The following is a 20,570-nucleotide window of genomic DNA, read 5'->3' on the forward strand; positions in this document are numbered from 1 at the left end:
TTGAGGAAGTGGAGAGACCACGAAACGCGTCAGGCTGAACCTACAATTGAGGTGACATGGCTGTTGGTTTCTTCGTTGCAACCCTTCAATAAAGAATTGTTGGCAATGGAACATCTTGTTAAGAGGCTGCTCCTTTAGACAGGCAACTCTGTTGGAATTGTTACGGCCTGCCTGTGCCGCGGAGTGAGCCCTTGTGCTGTTTACAGCATTCCAGCTACGACAGTAAAACGCCGTTGCGTAATGGGACAAGAGCCGCTTATTGAGGGAAGATTGTTTCAGCGGAGACTCAAGCTGTGTCCCACCGCCCACTGAGGTGATTTTATTGAACGAAAATTGGGGCAAATGCACAGCATCTCACTGCAGTAACATTGGGCACTACAAAGACCAAGAGGCCACATACGTGGCCACGCCCCCTTTGGGGCGGAGGTTCGTTATTAGGTGTGGTGCTTGAAAATTGCTGTGCTGCTGCCTGTCAGTTCTTGGGCCTTTGAGGAAGTGGAGAGACCACGAAACGCGTCAGGCTGAACCTACAATTGAGGTGACATGGCTGTTGGTTTCTTCGTTGCAACCCTTCAATAAAGAATTGTTGGCAATGGAACATCTTGTTAAGAGGCTGCTCCTTTAGACAGGCAACTCTGTTGGAATTGTTACGGCCTGCCTGTGCCGCGGAGTGAGCCCTTGTGCTGTTTACAGCATTCCAGCTACGACAGTAAAACGCCGTTGCGTAATGGGACAAGAGCCGCTTATTGAGGGAAGATTGTTTCAGCGGAGACTCAAGCTGTGTCCCACCGCCCACTGAGGTGATTTTATTGAACGAAAATTGGGGCAAATGCACAGCATCTCACTGCAGTAACATTGGGCACTACAAAGACCAAGAGGCCACATACGTGGCCACGCCCCCTTTGGGGCGGAGGTTCGTTATTAGGTGTGGTGCTTGAAAATTGCTGTGCTGCTGCCTGTCAGTTCTTGGGCCTTTGAGGAAGTGGAGAGACCACGAAACGCGTCAGGCTGAACCTACAATTGAGGTGACATGGCTGTTGGTTTCTTCGTTGCAACCCTTCAATAAAGAATTGTTGGCAATGGAACATCTTGTTAAGAGGCTGCTCCTTTAGACAGGCAACTCTGTTGGGATATATATATATATATATATATATATATATATATATATATATATATATATATATATATATAACCATATAGTAGACAGAACATAAAACTTTACATTACAGTACATATTGAGAATAAAATAGTTATCTGTAGTGAGATAAGCCTTACAATGTCTGTACAAAGGCATATGGCAATTTTTCCGGAAATAAGCAGGTATAAAAGGCGTTTGAAATACATGTGCAAAATTCGCAATAAAGTGATTCGTGCCAACCTCGAGTTAGTTATATACGGGTTCCTATAAAACACATGTGCAAAACTCGCAATAATAAAACATAATTTCCGCAATAATCCGGGTGCAAAATTGCAATATTAAAGTGGCTTGTGCTAATAGACAGTACATATAGGCTCATTTCTCATGCTAAAAGTATCACCATATTAGTCTAATAATTCATAATCCTATAGGATTGATTTCCTTACAGATACACATTTTAAAATATATGTAGCTACATAAAAACATGCATCCGTACTTCTCAATTCTGCAGTGCATCCTTAATTGTTCTTGTTTTGTACTTTAAAAGAATGGGCTTTAAATATAATTTCCTTAAAAAAATATAAAATTTACAAAAAAGCATAAAATGACAACAGCTCTGTTTGGATATCCCGTCACAAGGACATGGTGAGGGACTGTTCCGTCTGGTATAAGGGAAAGACACAAGATGATGCACAGTGCCTAATCTTAACCGTGTCAATACAAAGCGGTGAGAGCTTCTTGTAACTTCTGTCAAATATTGCTGGAAACCTTTGTTTACATTATGCTCCTGATAGAAGACAAAGGTGCGTTGTTTTGCATATTCGACAGCCCTGGCCTTCCCTGCATGTTCGAAAAAGGATTCCTTCAGCTCTTTTTTGGATATGGAGGTGCCCTGTTCCATTTTCAAAGAGGGGATCCAGGTCAAAAATGTACTTATACCTGAACCGAATGTGTCTAAGCCATGGGATACGCATACAACATTCAAGTTTTAAACAATCCTTGATTACGCTTTGAGTGAATTTAGTTTCGGGTTTGGACCATATAGACCGCCATAAAGTCAGTGGACGCAGGGTAGCTAAATCCCTGATGTGGTGTAGGCCTACTTCCCTGTGAATGAGCTCAATAGATGCAGGGGTACACAACAGGCGGTTCAAAAATAAATGTTCCTGTTGTTGGATCAGCTTACCGCTATGGTTGTGATACCCCCACACCCATAGTTTGAGAACTCTTTAATTGCACCTTATCTCTGACAAGGTCATTAGAAAGTTCAAGCGTACCCATTCATATTTGTTGACTATCTCTTATGAGTAAATTGAAACAGCACTGCATTTTAAAACAGCCTGTCTATTATAGTAAGTCACAGAGTAAATGACCATTCATCAAATGTTTCTTCGGATTATGTTTCCAGATTACAGAAGTTTTACTACATTTAAATCAAAATTTTGTCAGTTGAACAAAACTCATTGAGCATCTCTCAGCACTAAATAATCATGTAAACACTGAGAAATCATCTGGACTTGTTTATCACATATGGTTAATAAAGAAGTTTCTTTCAGAGGTATACTTCTACCTGCAGATTCCTCACCTGTTGAATTATCCCAGGCTTCAGACGCGATCCAGAAAACTTTAAAGCTGTTTGAACAACAAAAAAGGGGTACTGGCTCCCTGGCGATGCCGAACGTGGTGCCTGGTGATGTCATGGAAGCCATAATGTACTCATTTCAGTGCAATGACGCCTTTCCTTTTCATCTTCTTTGACACCGGTCCAGAATGCTCTATCTCGGAGTTCTGTGCTTTAGCACTCGAAGCCTGGCCTCCTCAAAGTCAGAGTCCTGAAGCATACGGAAGAAACAAAAGCAACACATCTGCACTTGTTCCGATTGTTGCAGTTATCACAAAAACATTGTAGATATTTTTACGAACTTTGCCTTTCACTGGGGATAAATAAATAGAAAAGGACAGCACTTACCAGTGGACTTAATTTACTTGTTGAAAGCCATTGGGGATTATACAGGCTACAGCTGCTGCACCTGCAAACTACACAAATGCGGTCACCACCTAGGATCTCCATTAAGGGTATGTGATAGTTCTCCAGTATTAGGGGTGTCTTTCATAGATTCACATGCCTGAATCATTCCCCGTCGTCGGAGTGGGAGTCCCACGGTATATAAAAAAGCAATAATATGCTATAAATACATAGTAAATACCAATAAAAAACAAACCAGGAAGTAAAGTAGCCAAGCTACAGAAGAAAAAACTTCCACATTAGTGACTATCCCTGTCATTTTGTGTAGCCCAAACTGCAGCCAATCAGGCGACAGCACCCACCAGAAGGTTCCCTCCAGAGGCTCAGGCTGTCAGATTTTTTACCGCACGTCGTGTGCAGGGAGTCTCCCTGAGCTCTGCTCAGTTTCTTCATTTATATTATATATATCTATTAAATTTTGTGATATTTCTCACACAAAGTCTATTTGTTGACCCTGTGTCACTGGTGGAAAGCTGAGACCGTTTCCATGGATCATTTTGTCTGCCTGTTGCTGACATGGTAGGATAGAAGGGGATGTTCTTGTGATTTGGCTACCCCCCTTCTGATGTGGGAGGATTTTCTATGTTTTTATGGCTTTACTTCACTAGCTGAGGTTGCTTCAAAGGTAAGGGTCTTTGACCTGCTACGAGTCTGCCTCCCACATCTACGCCCACGAGATTTACTCTCAGGCGTTTAGACTCGTTCTGTGCATTTTTCTTCTGAGGGGATGCCAGCTTGCTGACTAGACGCTCTTGGTATTCTACGACGGCAATCTCTGCCGTCACTGGTGATCTACGGTGTCACAGGACTACAGGATCCTGTTGACAGAGCCCTCAAATGCACTGGTTGTAAGTCGCAGGGGGCTGCGCAGCCGACAAAGAGCTTCGCTGACCAACAGCCTTTTCACAGAATGCAATTTTGCCTCGTCAATGCTAGCCTCGACGACGAGTTTTGCCGCGTCGACGACGAGCAACGTCGACTGTGATGGTGGCATCGTCGACGGGAACCTTTCGTCCACGACGAGGGGGCTGCGTCGACGACGACGAGGGAGCTCCGTCAATGGCGAGCCGCGTTGACTGCGAGCCTCGTCGACGGTGAGGGGTGTCCCTCGTTGACGCTGAATAGCTATCGTCGACGGCCTCGTCGACGGTGGGGAGCCTCGTCGACGGGGGGGTGCCTCGTCGACGGTGAAGGCCTCGTCGACGTTGAGATGCCTCGTCGACGCCGAAGAGTAATCGTCGACGGTGGGGAGCCCCGTCGACGGTGAGGGCCCTCGTCGACGGAGGGGTGCCTAGTCGACGGAAGGGTGCCTCGTCGACGGTGAGGAGCCTCGTCGACGGAGGGGTGCCTCGTCGACGGTGAAGGCCTCGTCGACGTTGAGATGCCTCGTCGACGCTGAAGAGTAATCGTCGACGGTGGGGAGCCCCGTCGACGGTGAGGGCCCTCGTCGACGGAGGGGTGCCTAGTCGACGGAAGGGTGCCTCGTCGACGGTGAGGAGCCTCGTCGACGGAGGGGTGCCTCGTCGACGGTGAGATGAGGTGCCTCGTCGAGGGAGCAGTGTGTCCCTCGTCGACGCTGAAGAGCAGTCATCGACGGTGAAGAGTCTCGTCGGCATTTGAGAGCCTATTCAGCTGACATAGTCATGACAGTAATACTTACTCCCATCAGAAACTGCCGCTGTTTAAACCCATTCAAATGATTTGGACATATATCGAAAGATGTAGATTTATTAACACTTTTGCAAATAAATGGTATTTTGGCAATAACTGCAGTGCACTTTCAGTCTGGAGATCGTGGGCTTGCACATACACTGGGACTACTGGTGTTAATAAATGCAGATGAGTACAAGTGCGTATTTGTTGGAATAAATATTGATGAGCACATGATCGATTTGTGATCACAACAAGAGGCTCAAGGAACCCAGAACAGGCATAGACTTTTACACAGACCATCTTGATGGCAATCTCCGAAGTGTTGCTTCACTTTGGAAATATTTACATGCATTCATGAGTCGCTGCTCTGCTCCCTAAGCAGTTCAGACAGTGACGGTTGGCTCAATAGCAGTGGGCCACTGACAGTGGCCCTTCTCACATGTGATCCATCGGCACTTGGCCATTGGCATTGGACCTGGCATCTCTAGGCTATTAACAGTGGGCCTATAAACAGTGCAGTTGGGGCCATTAACAGTGGGCACATCGGCAGTTGCCACACAGGTCCGTACACAGTTGGCCCATTGACGACAGTTCTCTTAATCACTAGCAGGCTCGTCGACGACTTTCAAAGTTGACAAACTACTCGATTCATCAATCATCCTCAGTGATGGTGAGTTTTAGGTGGAATGTTGACCAAGTTAAGGATCAGTTTTCGTTACCAGCAAGAAGTACGTCTACGGAGGACTTGTAGACTGACAGCAGTCACCTCCACAGTAGTTTAAGTCTGCACCAGTTTCCTATTTGGACATTGAGGGTCACGTTTTCTTGTTGACCTCTCTGATGCTGGACCCAGTCCATGGTCAGGTTAGTCGACGCTTGGTCCAGTTGGGCTTATTACAGCGTTACTTTACCCTACTTATTAGTCGTAGCCTCCTTTTAGCAAGTTACGGGATCTTGTATGATTCTTTATTCTTCTATCCTCCGGTGGATGTTGACGGATTTACCCTCCTCATGTAAGGAACGGTGACGCGCTTTCGTCAAGCCCTTGTCACCAGGATAGAGGCGGACGGTTTCTTTCTCTTTCTATATTGTATTGTCAGAAATTTTGAGCTCTGCTTCATCCAAAAGATCGGCGCTGGTGACTCTCGGGCAATCTTTTAGCTCTCTGGACAGGTTCAGTTTTAACATGGGGGCACAGAATGTGCGTATCCTTGAATACCCCTACACTGGCGCTTCTAGAATTTTTAACAAAAAGGATGGACAAAACATAATTATCAACAAAACACCGTGCAGTATACATTACATCTCCAAGTTTTGCAGTATCGTGTTGCGGAGTTAAGGTTGGAGGAACCCTTAGTTCCTCGCCCACAAGTCCATACTGAGATAATGGCCATACCTTTTTATAGTTGTTACTTCTGGGCCATCATATTGACCAGACAATACCGCGCCTTCGATTCTCCACAGTATGGGGATCAACTCTTTCGGGGTGCCCGAGGACAGTTTTCGCATTTTAATCCAAGAAGTTCCACCCAGTACCTGATATGCAACTGTATGATTCGACTCTAAATCGTATACAGGAAGTCATTTTTCCAGGACACTACGATTTACTTTAAAGCCCATCATGACTCCATTCCAGGTGGGATAAGGATGGCATATCTCTAAGATTTCATTTGGTCACCACTGCGATTTATCTATGGAAAATTCTAATTGTAATGTCAAAAGAGCATGCTCTAGAATTTGGGCAATTTCCTGTATGCTACGCCTTCATAGTGACCGCATTCAACTCTTCTGCGGGAGTCATTTACAAATTGACTTATGGATACATCAGGGACCGTCGGAGTGGTTCTGAATCTAATAAGGAGTTAGGTTTTTTTCCTCTCAGATCCTCTTCAACTAGCTGGTCAGATATGTAGCGCTGGATTTTTGTCATCTCTGCGCAAACATTTTTCAAAGGTTGTACCTCAAGAAAGTTTTTCAAATGTTACTGCCAGAGACCTAACATGTGCACTCGACCTCCAGAGTGTCAAGGTTTAGGTAACAATGCTTCCTCAGCACGGGACGTGGTTAATCTATACTCTAAGTTATATCACAGGCCTATCTTGTCAGGACTCTCGGTCCACTCCACGTGATTCTTATGTAGATTCTGGCAGCCGTTCTGTGTCTGCAATACATACGCATTCATCATTTCTGAGACAGGTTTATTTACAGAGGATCACTCTTCTTAATAAGCAATCCAGTACACCCAGACTTCTCCAGTATTAGTGAGTGTCCTTCTGCACAGGATAACGAGGCTACAGCAACTGCATAAACATTGGTTTCACGTCTCTGATTCATTTGAAGAACTCATTACAATCCCTCCTCGATGCGAGAGGTTTTTCTTTCTTGGGTGAATCCAAGACAGACATTTATACACAAGGTGTTTTTTCCCTCAAAAATGTATCAAATTGCGCAATCACCATGGACACACCCCTCAGGAATTGGGGAGCACTATTTAGGGGCTGAAGGTCTTCGGGAAATGAGCCCTCATTTGAGGTTTGGTACATCATCCTGCGGAGCGAAGAGACATCTTCCTTGCCCTCCAATTTTGTTACGCAATAATTTCGAGGAGACAACTGTATTGTGGCGCATAGACAATACAACTGGTGTACTCTATGTCACTAAACACAAAGGGCTAGATCAGCTTTGTTGCCTCAGGAAGCCGGTGATCTATGTGCATGAGCGATAGAACGCACACAACTTTCTGGCGATTCCACGTTCCTGGTACAAGACACAGTCTGGCAGGCACTCTCAGCAGGACGACAATTTCCACTCTCGAGTGAGTTTTTCCTCTACGGAATGTGGATTCAAATTTCGTCAGTAGGGTGCTTCCAGATCTGGTCTTTTCGCGACCAAGAAGAACAGCACATTCTGGTGCTTTTCAAGTTGGCATCACCACAAGAATTTACAGGGAAATGCGTTTCTTGTCCAACTGATCTCAATCTGATTCCATTTTCCACCGATACCTTTGAGTCCCAGAGTTCTCCGAAACAACAAAATGGAGTGGTGTTGAGTGTCCCTCTTCACCCTTCATGGCTTCGCCAAGACTGGTTAACTGAGTTTCTCCTTTTTTCCAGTCGGAGTGCGAATCAATTCGGACGTGTCCACCTCCGGATCTATTTCTTTCGGAGCGGCCAGGTTTATCACTCGGAACAGCCATCTTTGAGGTCAGTGGCCTGCCCCTGATTACCTTTGGTTCGCCTATCTAAACATCCCTGCGGTTTGCAAGGGAGTGTTCGCCATAACAGTGACAAGGTCTCCAACGCAAATGTTTTTGCGGTATCTGATATTGTTCAGTTAGAATTCATCCTTTTACTCTTAATAGAAAGGATCTTCCAGTTTGTTCTCATTTAGCTGTCAAGTTCAGGATTGCCTCATGCAATTCTACTAGTGCCTTAACTGGCAGCGGCTCCAGATGCCGACAAGATGGGATCACATCTTTTTATTCCTCAAAAAATATAACTCAATCCTTCAAGACAATTTCAGATTGTTTTTTCTCCGCCAGTTCGTCCATTACCATCGAGACATCTCAGTGTGGTAATAGGGCAGTTCATGTGATATCCTTTCAACTTTTCCTCAGTGATGATCTACGATGACTTAGAAAGGTGTCATTTTCTTTTTCTTGGCTTTAACAGTCCTCTATTAGAGTCAGTTAGATTCAGATCTTTCGATTCTTTAGCCTTTTTCATACAGTTCTCTATAACTCTATGGTGTTTCCAGTTACTCGGGAATTCATACTTAACGTACCTCCGGAATTTCTTTCGGATCGAGCCTGTAAATTCAACTGCATCTTTGCCTCCACCACTATCAACAAAATGTTTTTTTCCATACACTTGATAATAGAAAAGGTTTCAAATGTTCTGTTTACAAGGGATAGTTCGGTTTTCGCAGATCTGATCAATTTATTACAAGGTACGATTAGTTAAAACCCAACAGGGTCCGGGCGAACAGTTGCATTATTGATCTTTTGCTCCGATCGATATTTTGCCATGCACAAGTTGAACAGCTTTGCTAGCTGCCCCTAGTACGCACTCTACCAGGCCAATGTCTTCCTCAACTGCTCTGTTTGATGGAGTTCTTCTCCAGCACCTCGGCAGAGCGACAACCTAGGTTGGCAGCCTTGCTTTCTCCAATCACTACTGTTTGTTGCAGCCAGTAAGACCAATGTTTCCATGTGTCCAGCAGTTCTATGTAATCTTTTCAGCTAAGGTGAGCCTCTGTTCCCACCTCCTTTTTTCCTGCAGTCAGACGCTTCTGCTACCGTTTTCAGAGTGCACATTCTTCACTAGATGCATTTTATCATGTTCCAGGCTATGTTAAGACATTTTATATATATATAATTCATATAATGTGCACAGTTTGACAAGCTGGGTTACTATGGCGTCTGCCTAGCAAGGATATTTACTGCTATCTACTCTGATTCAGGCATGTGAATCTATGAAAGACACCCCTAATACTGGAGAAGAACAATAGTTACTTACCTGTAATCTGTGGTTCTCCAGTATTGGTGTCTTTCATAGATTCACATGCAACCCGCCCACCTCCCCTTCAGAGGCTCTTAGCATACTTTGGTTTACTATCACTCCGTGCGACACAATCTGACAGCCTGAGCCTCTGGGGGGAACCTTCTGGTGGGTGCTGTCGCCTGATTGGCTGCAGTTTGGGCTACACAAAATGACAGGGATAGTCACTAATGTGGAAGTTTTTTCTTCTGTAGCTTGGCTACTTTACTTCCTGGTTTGTTTTTTATTGGTATTTACTATGTATTTATAGCATATTATTGCTTTTTTATATACCGTGGGACTCCCACTCCGACGACGGGGAATGATTCAGGCATGTGAATCTATGAAAGACACCAATACTGGAGAACCACAGATTACAGGTAAGTAACTATTGTTCTTACTCCCCCCCCCCCCAGAGTGTGGGTGAGAAGATCAGTTTAGTGTCTCCTCTTTCACAATGTACACAACAATGTACAACTGTACGCTCACCCGAATTTTATTTTAGTGGATAGATCCCTTGGGATTTAGGGGTCCTCAAACTCGGCTAACCAAGGAAAATGATGAAGGGGAACCACAGGTAAAAATAAAAACCGCAGGTATTAGACAGCTGTACAGTCAGTTAGGTACTTCACAACTGCTATTCTGTTTTACACATACCCTTTACCAAATTTCTCAAAGTTAACAACCCGGTCATCATATTTTGACAGAGCACTAACGTCTACTCTCAACTGCAGTAGAGTAGCTACTTCAATTGCATATTCTGAAAACATTGAGTTGTAGTGATATCTTCTCTTCCAAACATCCTCCTTGGTAGAGAGTTGTGTGAAAGCTTTGAATTAGTGACGGCTCCTTGGCAGATATCCATTGGTCTTAGGCCTAAGGTGTGTCTGCTGTACTTGAACGCCAATTTAGTTACATGTGGCACCAGCATGCATGATGCACCATATAGTCCCTTGAAGACTCTACTATGCTCTATTGCTAAAGGAAGGGCTGCAAAATTACTCTTTTATTCTTTGGGTGCTAAAAATCCTTGTACTTGCACTGATCTTAATTGTCTGTTGCATTGTATGTTACATTTGATTCAGGTCTTTGCTGTCTTTCTGTTTGCTCTCGTAAGGGCAATGTTTACCTAGTTCTTTCATTAGCTGGTATGTTTTAGCAAACTGTGGAATATGGTGCAATGGCTCCAATGTTGGATTATTGTCTGCAAATCTCAGTGTCTGTACCCCCATCTATAACTCAATCTATATAAAATAAGTCCCAAAACTTGAAAACATGCGAATGCTCTACAGGTTAGTGGTCAATCTGTCAAACATTTTACAGGCCAATGTGTGCGCTAAAAACTCACCTTTTTACACGTGCATACCCGTAGTGGTGCTCTGCAAACTTTGCTGATTGATTTTGATAGGCGCCTTGATACCTTCGGGTTTAGTCTGCGCGTTATAAGTTGCATAATAAATAAATAAATAAATAATATCAGTATTTGTCCTGAGCATTATGCCCACTGCAGTACAACTAATTTGTTTAAGATTATCCCAACTGAGTTTCTTTTTGATTTTGAAATTAACAGAAATGCCAAACATATTTGTTGAAACATACCTGTATTAAACGCACTAACATCAATTTTGTTTTCATTAGTTTTATGGTACGTTCTCAATAATATATTTTTCTGTAATTATGCTTTGTGTTTTGAGTTTTAAACTTGCTTTCTATGAAAGTTGCAGTCTAGAAAAATTAGTTGTTTTTGATAAATATTTTGAAATCTACCTGCACCATTTTCACTCATCATCGAAAAGTGTATATTTGTGTAGTTTTGATTGTAGGCAGTCTGGTTGGTCTAGTTTAAATTATGTGCATTGTTCTCCTATGTTATATAGTATATAATTTGGCCAATGCTATTTGGGTTTCAAGTGGGGTTACTGTTTAAGACCCTTTCTTGGTTTTAATCCCTTCCCTGCTGACCTGGATCATGATCCTCACTGCCTGCCCATCTAGATGTTGATCCATACTTCTCTGGGCATTGGTAATTACCCCATGCCTGAGTATTGGTCCTTGTTCATTGATGTATCTCATTTTAGAGTACCTTTTTTGCCGTCATTAGATATAATTAAGTCAGGAAAATGTATTTAATGAGTTTTCCCAATTTATTTTTGATGAATGTGCTAGTGTAGTTTGCTTGTTTTTTCCAGTGTTTTTTCTTTCTACTTTTAGATCAGTAGGGGAGGGTTTGTGACCTCCTCTTCGTCGCTACCTTCTTTCCCCTCCACACTTTCCTGGTCAAGGGATGAAAACGCTCGAAGGGTTAAGTACCTTCTGAATACACCTCATTGTCAGAAAGCTGGGGTCTCCTTGGGAGCCTCCTGCTTCTGTCCTTTGCCCTCTTTCTGCTCTGCGCTCTTGCATGAAGCAGCTGCATCGCATCCAAAAATACTCTCCTGACACTCATTTAACCCTCCATCGGCTAAAATCTATTTAACAAAATATAGAATGTTTCCTACCATTTCAATGACTTACTTTATCATAAATATAAACTAATAATGCTTAAAATACTGGTTGCTCTTTGAGACTCTGTTCAAAAAGTCTTTGCTCGATTTTTAAATGTGGTTCATGCCTGTACGTATATACCTCTCAGAATGAAGCTCTTTATTGTCCACCTTTTTAGAAATAATGTTTTTAATGGAAAGTGCTTTATATTTGAGGTGTGGGTTGTCATGTCATGACCAACATTTTATTATCAAAGTTTGTGGCTTCAAGTGCAAATCTTGTGTGTGAATCACTAGAGTCAATGGAGAAATGTGTACACTGTAGAAAATGAGCTGGTCATTTAGTACATTCTGCATGAGCTTAAAACATACAGCAATAAAACCTAAAATGTGAGAACTTTGTCCAATAAATGCTCCCCTACTGTTGCATGAATATCTCGAGTGACACTGCATCACAACACATAAAGATGTCTATTTTCTTTAAGTTACCTTTACCACAGTTCTTAATAATTCTTACCCATAGTTTATCTATATTACTTACTTTTAATAGTATCATGTCCGTAGTGGGTGGAAATGTGATCCACTATGATGTATTGGAGTCACTGTGGGGATGGTATACTGCACATAGAAACATCACGAACAGTGACGCTTGCTCATTAACTTATGCTTTTAATGGAGGCTAAATAATTAATGGAATGAAATCTACACTTCAGAAGTTAAAACATCTATTTGTATTATTATTATTTTTTCTTTTACTAATAATGTGCTTGTGAAACCCAAATATCTAATAAAGCATGTTCACACACAATTGTATTTTTGGTTGATATTTGTAAGAATATTAAAAACTATTTTGTTTCCTTAACAGGGCATTACAATCAAATAATAAAGTATAAAGAAATCTTTATTTTTGTAAAAGAATGTTAATGAATTGCGTAAGAGTACCAAAATGCACCAATGGCTATGCATATAGTTTGAATCAACATGCAAATCCATGCTTTTTCTATATGTTTGGCCATCACAAATTAATCGCCCTCAAACTTTGCTGACTGAATTAAGTTCATTCTCTTGAAGCATCATAAATCTAGTGAGAATTTATTAAAAGGTTATTAGCATAGGAATGATCAAGCATATTTCTAATGGAAACTCTCCTCTGCCGGTTCTTTTTCTTTGAAACTTCACCGGTTGAGAACCCAGTACCCTTTACTCACTGTGACAGCACTCTGTGGCACCACGTATGTCACAGTGTGTTGAACTGGTTGTGTGATGCATGTTAGTATTGACATAGAGTGCAATAAAGACAGAACGCCCTTCTGCCTTTCCTCGCCCCTTCCTGAAACCGTTTCCTTTTTCTATATCGAGATGTCATAACTTCTAAACATTCTTGGGTCCGTTTCAGATATTTGATTGTTTTATTTTTTAGTTTTCAGTTAATAGGCTCCCTTCAGCCATTAATAAGATCTTAGGACTGCTCTAAAGGCCAGAAGTAATAAGACAGATTTCCTTGACCACTCTGTGTCTCTTGGGTGAAAGCTGTGGGGAAAGTGTGACAGCTACAAAATGCATCACTTGCTTCAGCATGACCTCTAATGCTAGACACTGAAGGGAAAAGAAAGTGTTGGCTCATATGGCTAGATTGTCTTATGAGGACCAGCAGAGTCTTATAAGTCAGGAATAAATTCATCCATTCCTTTCCATTCAGGTGATCCGGACTCCTATTGCTGTTCTTCACTGTGACTTTCACTAAAGAAGCATAAACATAAGAAGTGCAGGTTCTGCAGCAAGTCTCCGCAAGACAGTCATTTTCTTCATAAGAAAAAAAGACAAAGGACACCATCCCTGGACCAAGTTGGAGACCTGGAGTCCTCCACAAGTTGTTCATCAAACTGCGCTGGGTGTAAATTCCAATTTCGGATACCAGCAAAAGGGTGTGATTGGGTGTATCTGACTTTGGTGTCCATAGCACCTACAGTAGTACTGTTTGTCTTTATGGTTGAAAATATGCCTTTTGTTGTCAGACAAGGGGGCAGTTTACCTCTCCTTCCTCCCCATTTCCCATTTCTCATGTGTATATCAGCTATTGAGAACTTAAGAGTTCTGCAACTTTGCATAGGTTATCTATGGATAATCTCATGTCAACTTTGCTTGAGGCACCCATATTGGAACGGGCCCAAAGCTGAATGTATAGTTTCCATGCTAGATAACCTTTAGGAGACTTACAGCACCATTTGATGGGCCTTTCAGTGCTGGTGTCCCGCAGAACAAGCTGCCTATATCTATGGAAAGCTTGACTGATAAATTAGGTTTTACTACTCCACATGACTGCAGTTAGTCCATTGCTCTAATTAGGAGAGCTGCCTCAAGCTTTGGTCTCAAGCTTCCTGATACACAAGATTGGTGTACATAATAAGCCTAATGATATTATGTGTAAAGGTCTTCACAATGATTTTCCTTTTAAATATATTTGGGAAAAACGTGCTTCTGTGTTGCCAAATCTACGGTCTTTACTTATGAAATGCAGGCCCCGAAGAGGAATCTTTTCAGTCTCACTAATCGCTCATAGCAGATCTATTTTCAGAGGGCATGTTTCCAAATGTACAGGGAGGTCCAACGCATTTCCTAGGCTGTAACGTGACAGGAAGTCTAGTAAAACGGATGTAAATATAGCCAGATAGATCTTTAGCACTAAGGAAATAATCTATAGGACACTTCATACTGCACTCCTCCCTTTTCTAAACAATGTAAATGACAAATGTTACCACTGTCAGTGGGTAGATCTTTCAGCCTTTTACCAACTCCCAAGCCTTTTTATACCAATCAGCAGCTTGCTGCAAGTCATTCGCCTAAATTTGCAATAGAGGACCCCTTTGCAACACAGACACAAGTCAATAAGTAGGCAAGGGGCTGAGAAAGAGGCCTAACAAATAACAGTAACTCAAGCTACATTTGTAATGTCCACTGCATAATTGGTAAATATACTTGACTCCCATGCAGCATGTGATACTCGTAGCAGGGAAGTTGATGAACTTCATTCTGGAGTAGTAGAGTTTAACCACGGTTCTATGGGTCCTGTAGATGGTAAGAAAAGTGTACATTCTCCCATTCATACTCCTCACAGCCTGAAGACAAATTAAATGTTGAGACTTAGGAATTCGCTAGTCAAGGTGCCTTTACAAGACATATGGAGATGATAGGCAACACTTTGAGAAATAATTCTCTGCAATTTTTTCATCAATTTCAGCAGACTGGTGGGGTCTATCTTCATTTGGGTTAGTTCACCTGCTATTCTTTAAGTGTATACACATGATAAGTCCAAAGACATTCTTCATAAAGGGCCTCTTGATGAGTCCTCCATCTCTTTTTTTATTGAAGCTTACAAATCGTGTAGCTGATTGTTTGGAGAAGCAGCTACCATACCTCCAATTTCACAAGAAGTTTAGTGAGAAGATAGACCAGTGCAGATGTGGCATTTTATGTAATGATCAAATAGTGACTGACTCATTTGTGGTGAATGAAACAGATTTTAAAGAAATAACTAATATAATTTAGTCATTAGCCTTGAGGTCGGTATAATCTGCAAATAATCTTGTGATACTATGGCCTCCATATCAGAAGGTTTCTCTGTCAGTAAAGTGAACTCATAGTGCACTCTGCTTTGCTTCTGAGAGTTGGTGTTCTTGAAGACTCCATGTTGCTTCCCTGGATTGAAGCATTTCCTCTATTGCCAGTTAATCAAATGGTGTTCTTTCTGGAGGCTTTAAACTATCTTAATAAACTGAGAAATACAGGAAAATCATATATTTGAATCCATGGTTTCTCAGCAATGAGGGGATGGTCACACAGCTCTTTTGTTTTTAACTTTTAATGCTGCAAAGTAGTCAGTACCATTTCAGAACAAACCTACTTAAGTATATGAGGGATTTAAAAGGCTGAACACACATGTTAACAAAACCTCATCCTAGCTCAACAACTGGTTTCCAACTCCAGAAAAAACCCTGAAAGGAAAAGCCAAGCAGAAGCACAAGTCATTAGGGCTCTGGAAATGTTATATGACTTGTAATCTAAACCTGCAAGTGTGGCTCCCGAAAGGCTGCAGCAATACAAAAGGGGATGATGGACGGAGCGCTTGAGCAAATCAAACACTCACCACAAGTCAACTGATCTGGGTATAATCCATCACCATTCTTTAGCCCACTCAGCCACCCCAGTACAGACATGGCCATATGCAAATCAGTCTGACCCTGTGCCTCATGGAAACAGTCCAGCCCGAACTGCCAAGCCATGTCTTCCATGGACCGGAAACAAGCATCCTGGGACCGGTTTCGGATTCATAATCCTCATCAGCCAGGCTATCTTGAATCCAGTGGCCAAGTGAGCAAGGGACTCACGTCTGAGCATACCCTGCCACACTTAGGGCGAACAAAGCGATACAAAAGGGGATGATGGACGGAGCGTTTGAGCAAATCAAACACTCACCCCCAGTCAACTGATGTGGGTTTAATCCATCACCATTCTTTAGCCCACTCAGCCACCCCATTTCAGATATGGCCATATGCAAATCAGTCTGACCCTGTGCCTCATGGGAACAGTCCAGCCCGAACTGTTAAGCCATGTCTTCCATGGACCGGAAACAAGCATCCTGGGACCGGTTTCGGATTCATAATCCTCATCAGCCAGGCTATCTTGAATCCAGTGGCCAAGTGAGCAAGGGACTCACGTCTGAGCATACCCTGCCACACTTAGGGCGAACAAAGCGATACAAAAGGGGATGATGGACGGAGCGTTTGAGCAAATCAAACACTCACCCCCAGTCAACTGATCTGGGTTTAATCCATCACCTTCTTGTTTAATGAAGCAACATTGTCAATTAATCACAATATGCTACTGAATTGATTTAAATAAATGGACTAAAAATTAATACAGCCCCACATACAAGGGAGAGGAAGAAAAATAAGGTGTGGAATGAAAAGGAGTAAAAGTGATTCACAGAAAGGAATACAATTTCATATTCAGAACAAAGCATTCATAATTAATATAAAGAAGGCTGTAACTTATTCACGCCAAAAGTACAGTTAGACTAATACAAAAATCATTCTACGGTCACAATTGTAAATATTTAGATCATGGATAGTGCCGGATGACAAGACAAGTAGAGCCGTCGACGTTTCGACCCCTACATGGGAGGTTTACTTGAGCCCTTAAACGGGGTCTTCATCAGGACAGAGAAAGCGTGTCGGGGCCAGATAATTCATGGTGTATCGGGCCAGCCGGCTCCGATGTTCAAGAATCTGGAAGACCAACTTCAATGTGGTCTGTGACAAGTGGGTAGGCCAAATGTGGTCTTTATGCTTGGAGCTGGGGTCAGTCCGTCAATGCAACGGGAGTGGAAATTAGTATAGGCTTCAGCATGGCATGTGTCAGGCAGTCACATAAGGTATCAAAAATCCACCTTAAAGGTTCCAGGCATTAGCGCAGATCGTCATACGTGTGGCTTCCAATTGGTCAGCCCGGGGCATCGAATTTGGCCGCCTCAGAACCGTGGCATTAAATGCGCTTCATTTTGGGTCTGTATCCGTAGTATATAACGTGGCGCCGCAGCCGCGGTCTAACAACTCCACAGTGCTCGTTGCTGAATGAACGCAACACAAATTTGTGGCCTGATGTGGAACTCTCAATAAGGACCCATTGCAGGCCAAACTGTCAGATGTTTTGCTCTTCATTCTGCAATTTCCCAGAAAGGACTTGCAGTGGGCAGGGTTAAAGGTTCTCTTCCTTTTCAGCCTTTTTCATTTACCGTACCAAGCACCCTTGTTTCCATGGGTGGTACTTTTACAGCTGTCACTTCCACCTCGGAGTGGAGTCGACACTAACCAGCACAATGCCACCTACCTCTGCACAGGGGCTATATTGAAAACTCTTCCGGATCCAGTCTGGGACCTGGTGAAATTCTAAAGATGAGCAGTTTCTGGTTAGATAAAGTATCTAATAGAAATAATGTCGCCAAAGGTAAGAAACATGTTTATTTGAGAGAGACTTCTAGCCTCAGATTCCTTACCTTGGAATATCTTCAGGCGTCAGACTGGATCCAAAGGATATTTGAGCAGTACCCCAGTGCGCCAGTAGATGGCGCTGGTGGCATCCGCGCTGTAAGTGACACGCGCTGTAACTATATAGGTACCACCTTGGTTCGTGTTGTTAGTTCTTTCCTTTTTGCATCAGATAGCACTGATACTGTCTAAGCTACTCCTCAGTGGGTTTCTGACTGGTCTTTTTTGACGAAGAAACAGGCTGGTTTCAAACCATCTAAGGACTGTCCTAAGCAAATGTTGGAGAGCGACCCTCACTTGGTATGTTTGTGGTGCCTGGAGTTGGGACACGACTCCAAGGCATGTGATGACTGCTGTGCCCTGCACCCCAAGGAGCTGAGGGAGCGACCCCTCAAGCTTCTTGCCGCCTGATGTTGGTCGACTCTGTGACGTTTGAGGTCCCTTGAGAACCATTCGCAGAGCCCCTCCCAACGTTCATAGTTGCACTCAGAGTCATCTAGGAAGTTGGGTAGGTCCCACAAACACAAAAAGTTGAAGTAGTCCAAATGCTCTTCGATTTCATTGCGTCTGTCAGTCATCCAACGAAACAAGAGAGATTCTGCTCTCCAGGTCCCGCCAGTCAGCTGGGTATGAATTTGGTCTGCTCCATTCTTCCCCTGATTTGGTTGGAGTGACCTCCATCCATCTAAAGGAATGTTATAGGGCCATGCCCCTCATCTTTGGGCGGCCCATACCCTCTGGAGGGCCTTCGGGCCTCTTGAGCCTAGAAGGGGCCCATACTCCAGAGCGAAACCAGCGGTGAAACAGGGAACTTCCAAGATGGTGCCTGTATAGGTACCACATATGTCCCTTCTGGCACAGATGATGCTGCTGACACAGAGCTGAACTATGCAACCTACTTGTGCATGAGGTAACTGCTCACAAATCTTACGGATCCAGTCTGATGCCTGGGGATATTATAAGCTATGGAATGTGCGGCTGAGTCTCTACAAGATAAGGCGTTACCGAAGGTATGTAACCTGTTAAGCAGGTTAGATTTATCTTCTGTTAGTACTTGGTAAGGACTAAATCAATGTCAAACCAATATTAATCAGTTAAACCATAGACTCTAAATATTCAAACCACAGTTGGTGTCTCCTAAAAGTTGTCAAATGTACTTGTTGGAAATGTAATCTAATGCTTTTCCGATGTTGCACAACAGTAAGTAGGATGCATTATATCACCAATGTTGAAAAGAATGTTTGAGAACATTAAAAGCAGTCCTTAGATCTAGGAATATTTTCCAAATATTTCTAACATTATTGTAGAAGCAAAATATATATATTAACCTAATTGTTAGATGGGTTAGAACGATTTTAGTTTAAAAAAAAATACACCATAGATTTGTGAAGGGTGTAACTTTTTCACATCACTGTATATAGTGTAATCCACTGTAGTACTTTCTACACAAACAATTGTAAATGAAGACAAAAGAACTTGTCTATGCAGTTAAAATGATTTGCATCTTCGTGCATAACCCAAACAAATGTCAACTTTGGACAAGTGGTTCGTGCAAATTGTTCATTACGGTTATATCTCTCCATTTACCAAAATCCTGCCACATCTTCCACCATCCTCAGAACGGCTGACGGAAGGCCATTGTCTCTCTAACACAGGAAGTGGAGTGTAATTTGGCCAAATGAGCTATAGAGAGGACCTCTGCACCAGAAGTATGTTGGGGTTGCTATTCCAGCTAATTCCTGGTGCTGAAATAGGAAGGGGCCTCAGTTTCATATTAGATCATGACTCCCTAAATGTCTTCCTGTTAAAGGACATTTTCAAGATGCTCACTCTGGCCCATTTCTTGTCTGCCCTCAACCCTGGAGACTAGATGGTAGCGCTGGACCTGATAGATGCTTATTGACACATTCCCGTCCTGAAGGCCCACAGGTGTTACCTTACTTGCTGGGCTCCCTTTTGACCTTACCAGCACCCCTCAGGTGTTCACGAAAATGATGAAGGTGGTAGCAGCATATCTTTGTAGGTGGGGGTTGCTTTCTTCCCTCACCTCAACAACTGGCTGTTGAAGGCTTATTGTCCTTAGGCAATTGTCACCCATCTCCAGACTACGGCTTAAGTTACACCTCACGCCCACGCCTTCACAGGTGCTCCCCTTCATTGGAGCGGTACCTGCAAACACAACAATGATGGACAGAATGTGGATCAATGTCACACATTCACCCCAGTCCAAAGATCTGGGCCCAAATCCATCGTTTTTCCACTCCACACCACCCTGGGTTAGACAATGGCGATATGCAAATCAGCGCTGACCCTGTGCCCCATGGGAACAGTCCAGTCCGAACTACAAAAGCCATGTCCTTCCCAGAACGGAAACAAGCATCCGAGGACCGGCCCGGTTTCGAGGTAACACCTCTCATCAGCCCGGCTAGCTTGATTCCAGTGGTGTGGAGTGCCTGGGACTCACGTCTGAGCATCCCCAGTACACTTAGAGCGGTACCTGCAAACACAACAATGATGGACAGAATGTGGATCAATGTCACACATTCACCCCAGTCCAAAGATCTGGGCCCAAATCCATCGTTTTTCCACTCCACACCACCCTGGGTTAGACAATGGCGATATGCAAATCAGCGCTGACCCTGTGCCCCATGGGAACAGTCCAGTCCGAACTACAAAAGCCATGTCCTT

The 20,570-nt window shown here is 43.1% G+C and overlaps 1 protein-coding gene across 3 annotated transcripts in view; it reads left to right on the forward strand.

The window, feature by feature from the left end:
- GIT2 (GIT ArfGAP 2) overlaps positions 1-20,570 on the forward strand; it is a 692,535-nt gene that overhangs the window by 458,960 nt on the left and 213,005 nt on the right. The window contains exon 16 of one of the 3 annotated variants that reach the window (XM_078667341.1): positions 11,567-11,656. The exons of the other annotated variants lie outside the window; for them this stretch is intronic. Within the exon in view, the coding sequence (XP_078523467.1) occupies positions 11,567-11,656 (90 nt within the window). The remainder of the gene's footprint in view (positions 1-11,566; positions 11,657-20,570) is intronic. 3 annotated transcript variants of the gene reach the window in all.

This window comes from Lissotriton helveticus, chromosome 11, assembly GCF_964261635.1.
Source record: "Lissotriton helveticus chromosome 11, aLisHel1.1, whole genome shotgun sequence".
NCBI classification, from domain to species: domain Eukaryota; kingdom Metazoa; phylum Chordata; class Amphibia; order Caudata; family Salamandridae; genus Lissotriton; species Lissotriton helveticus.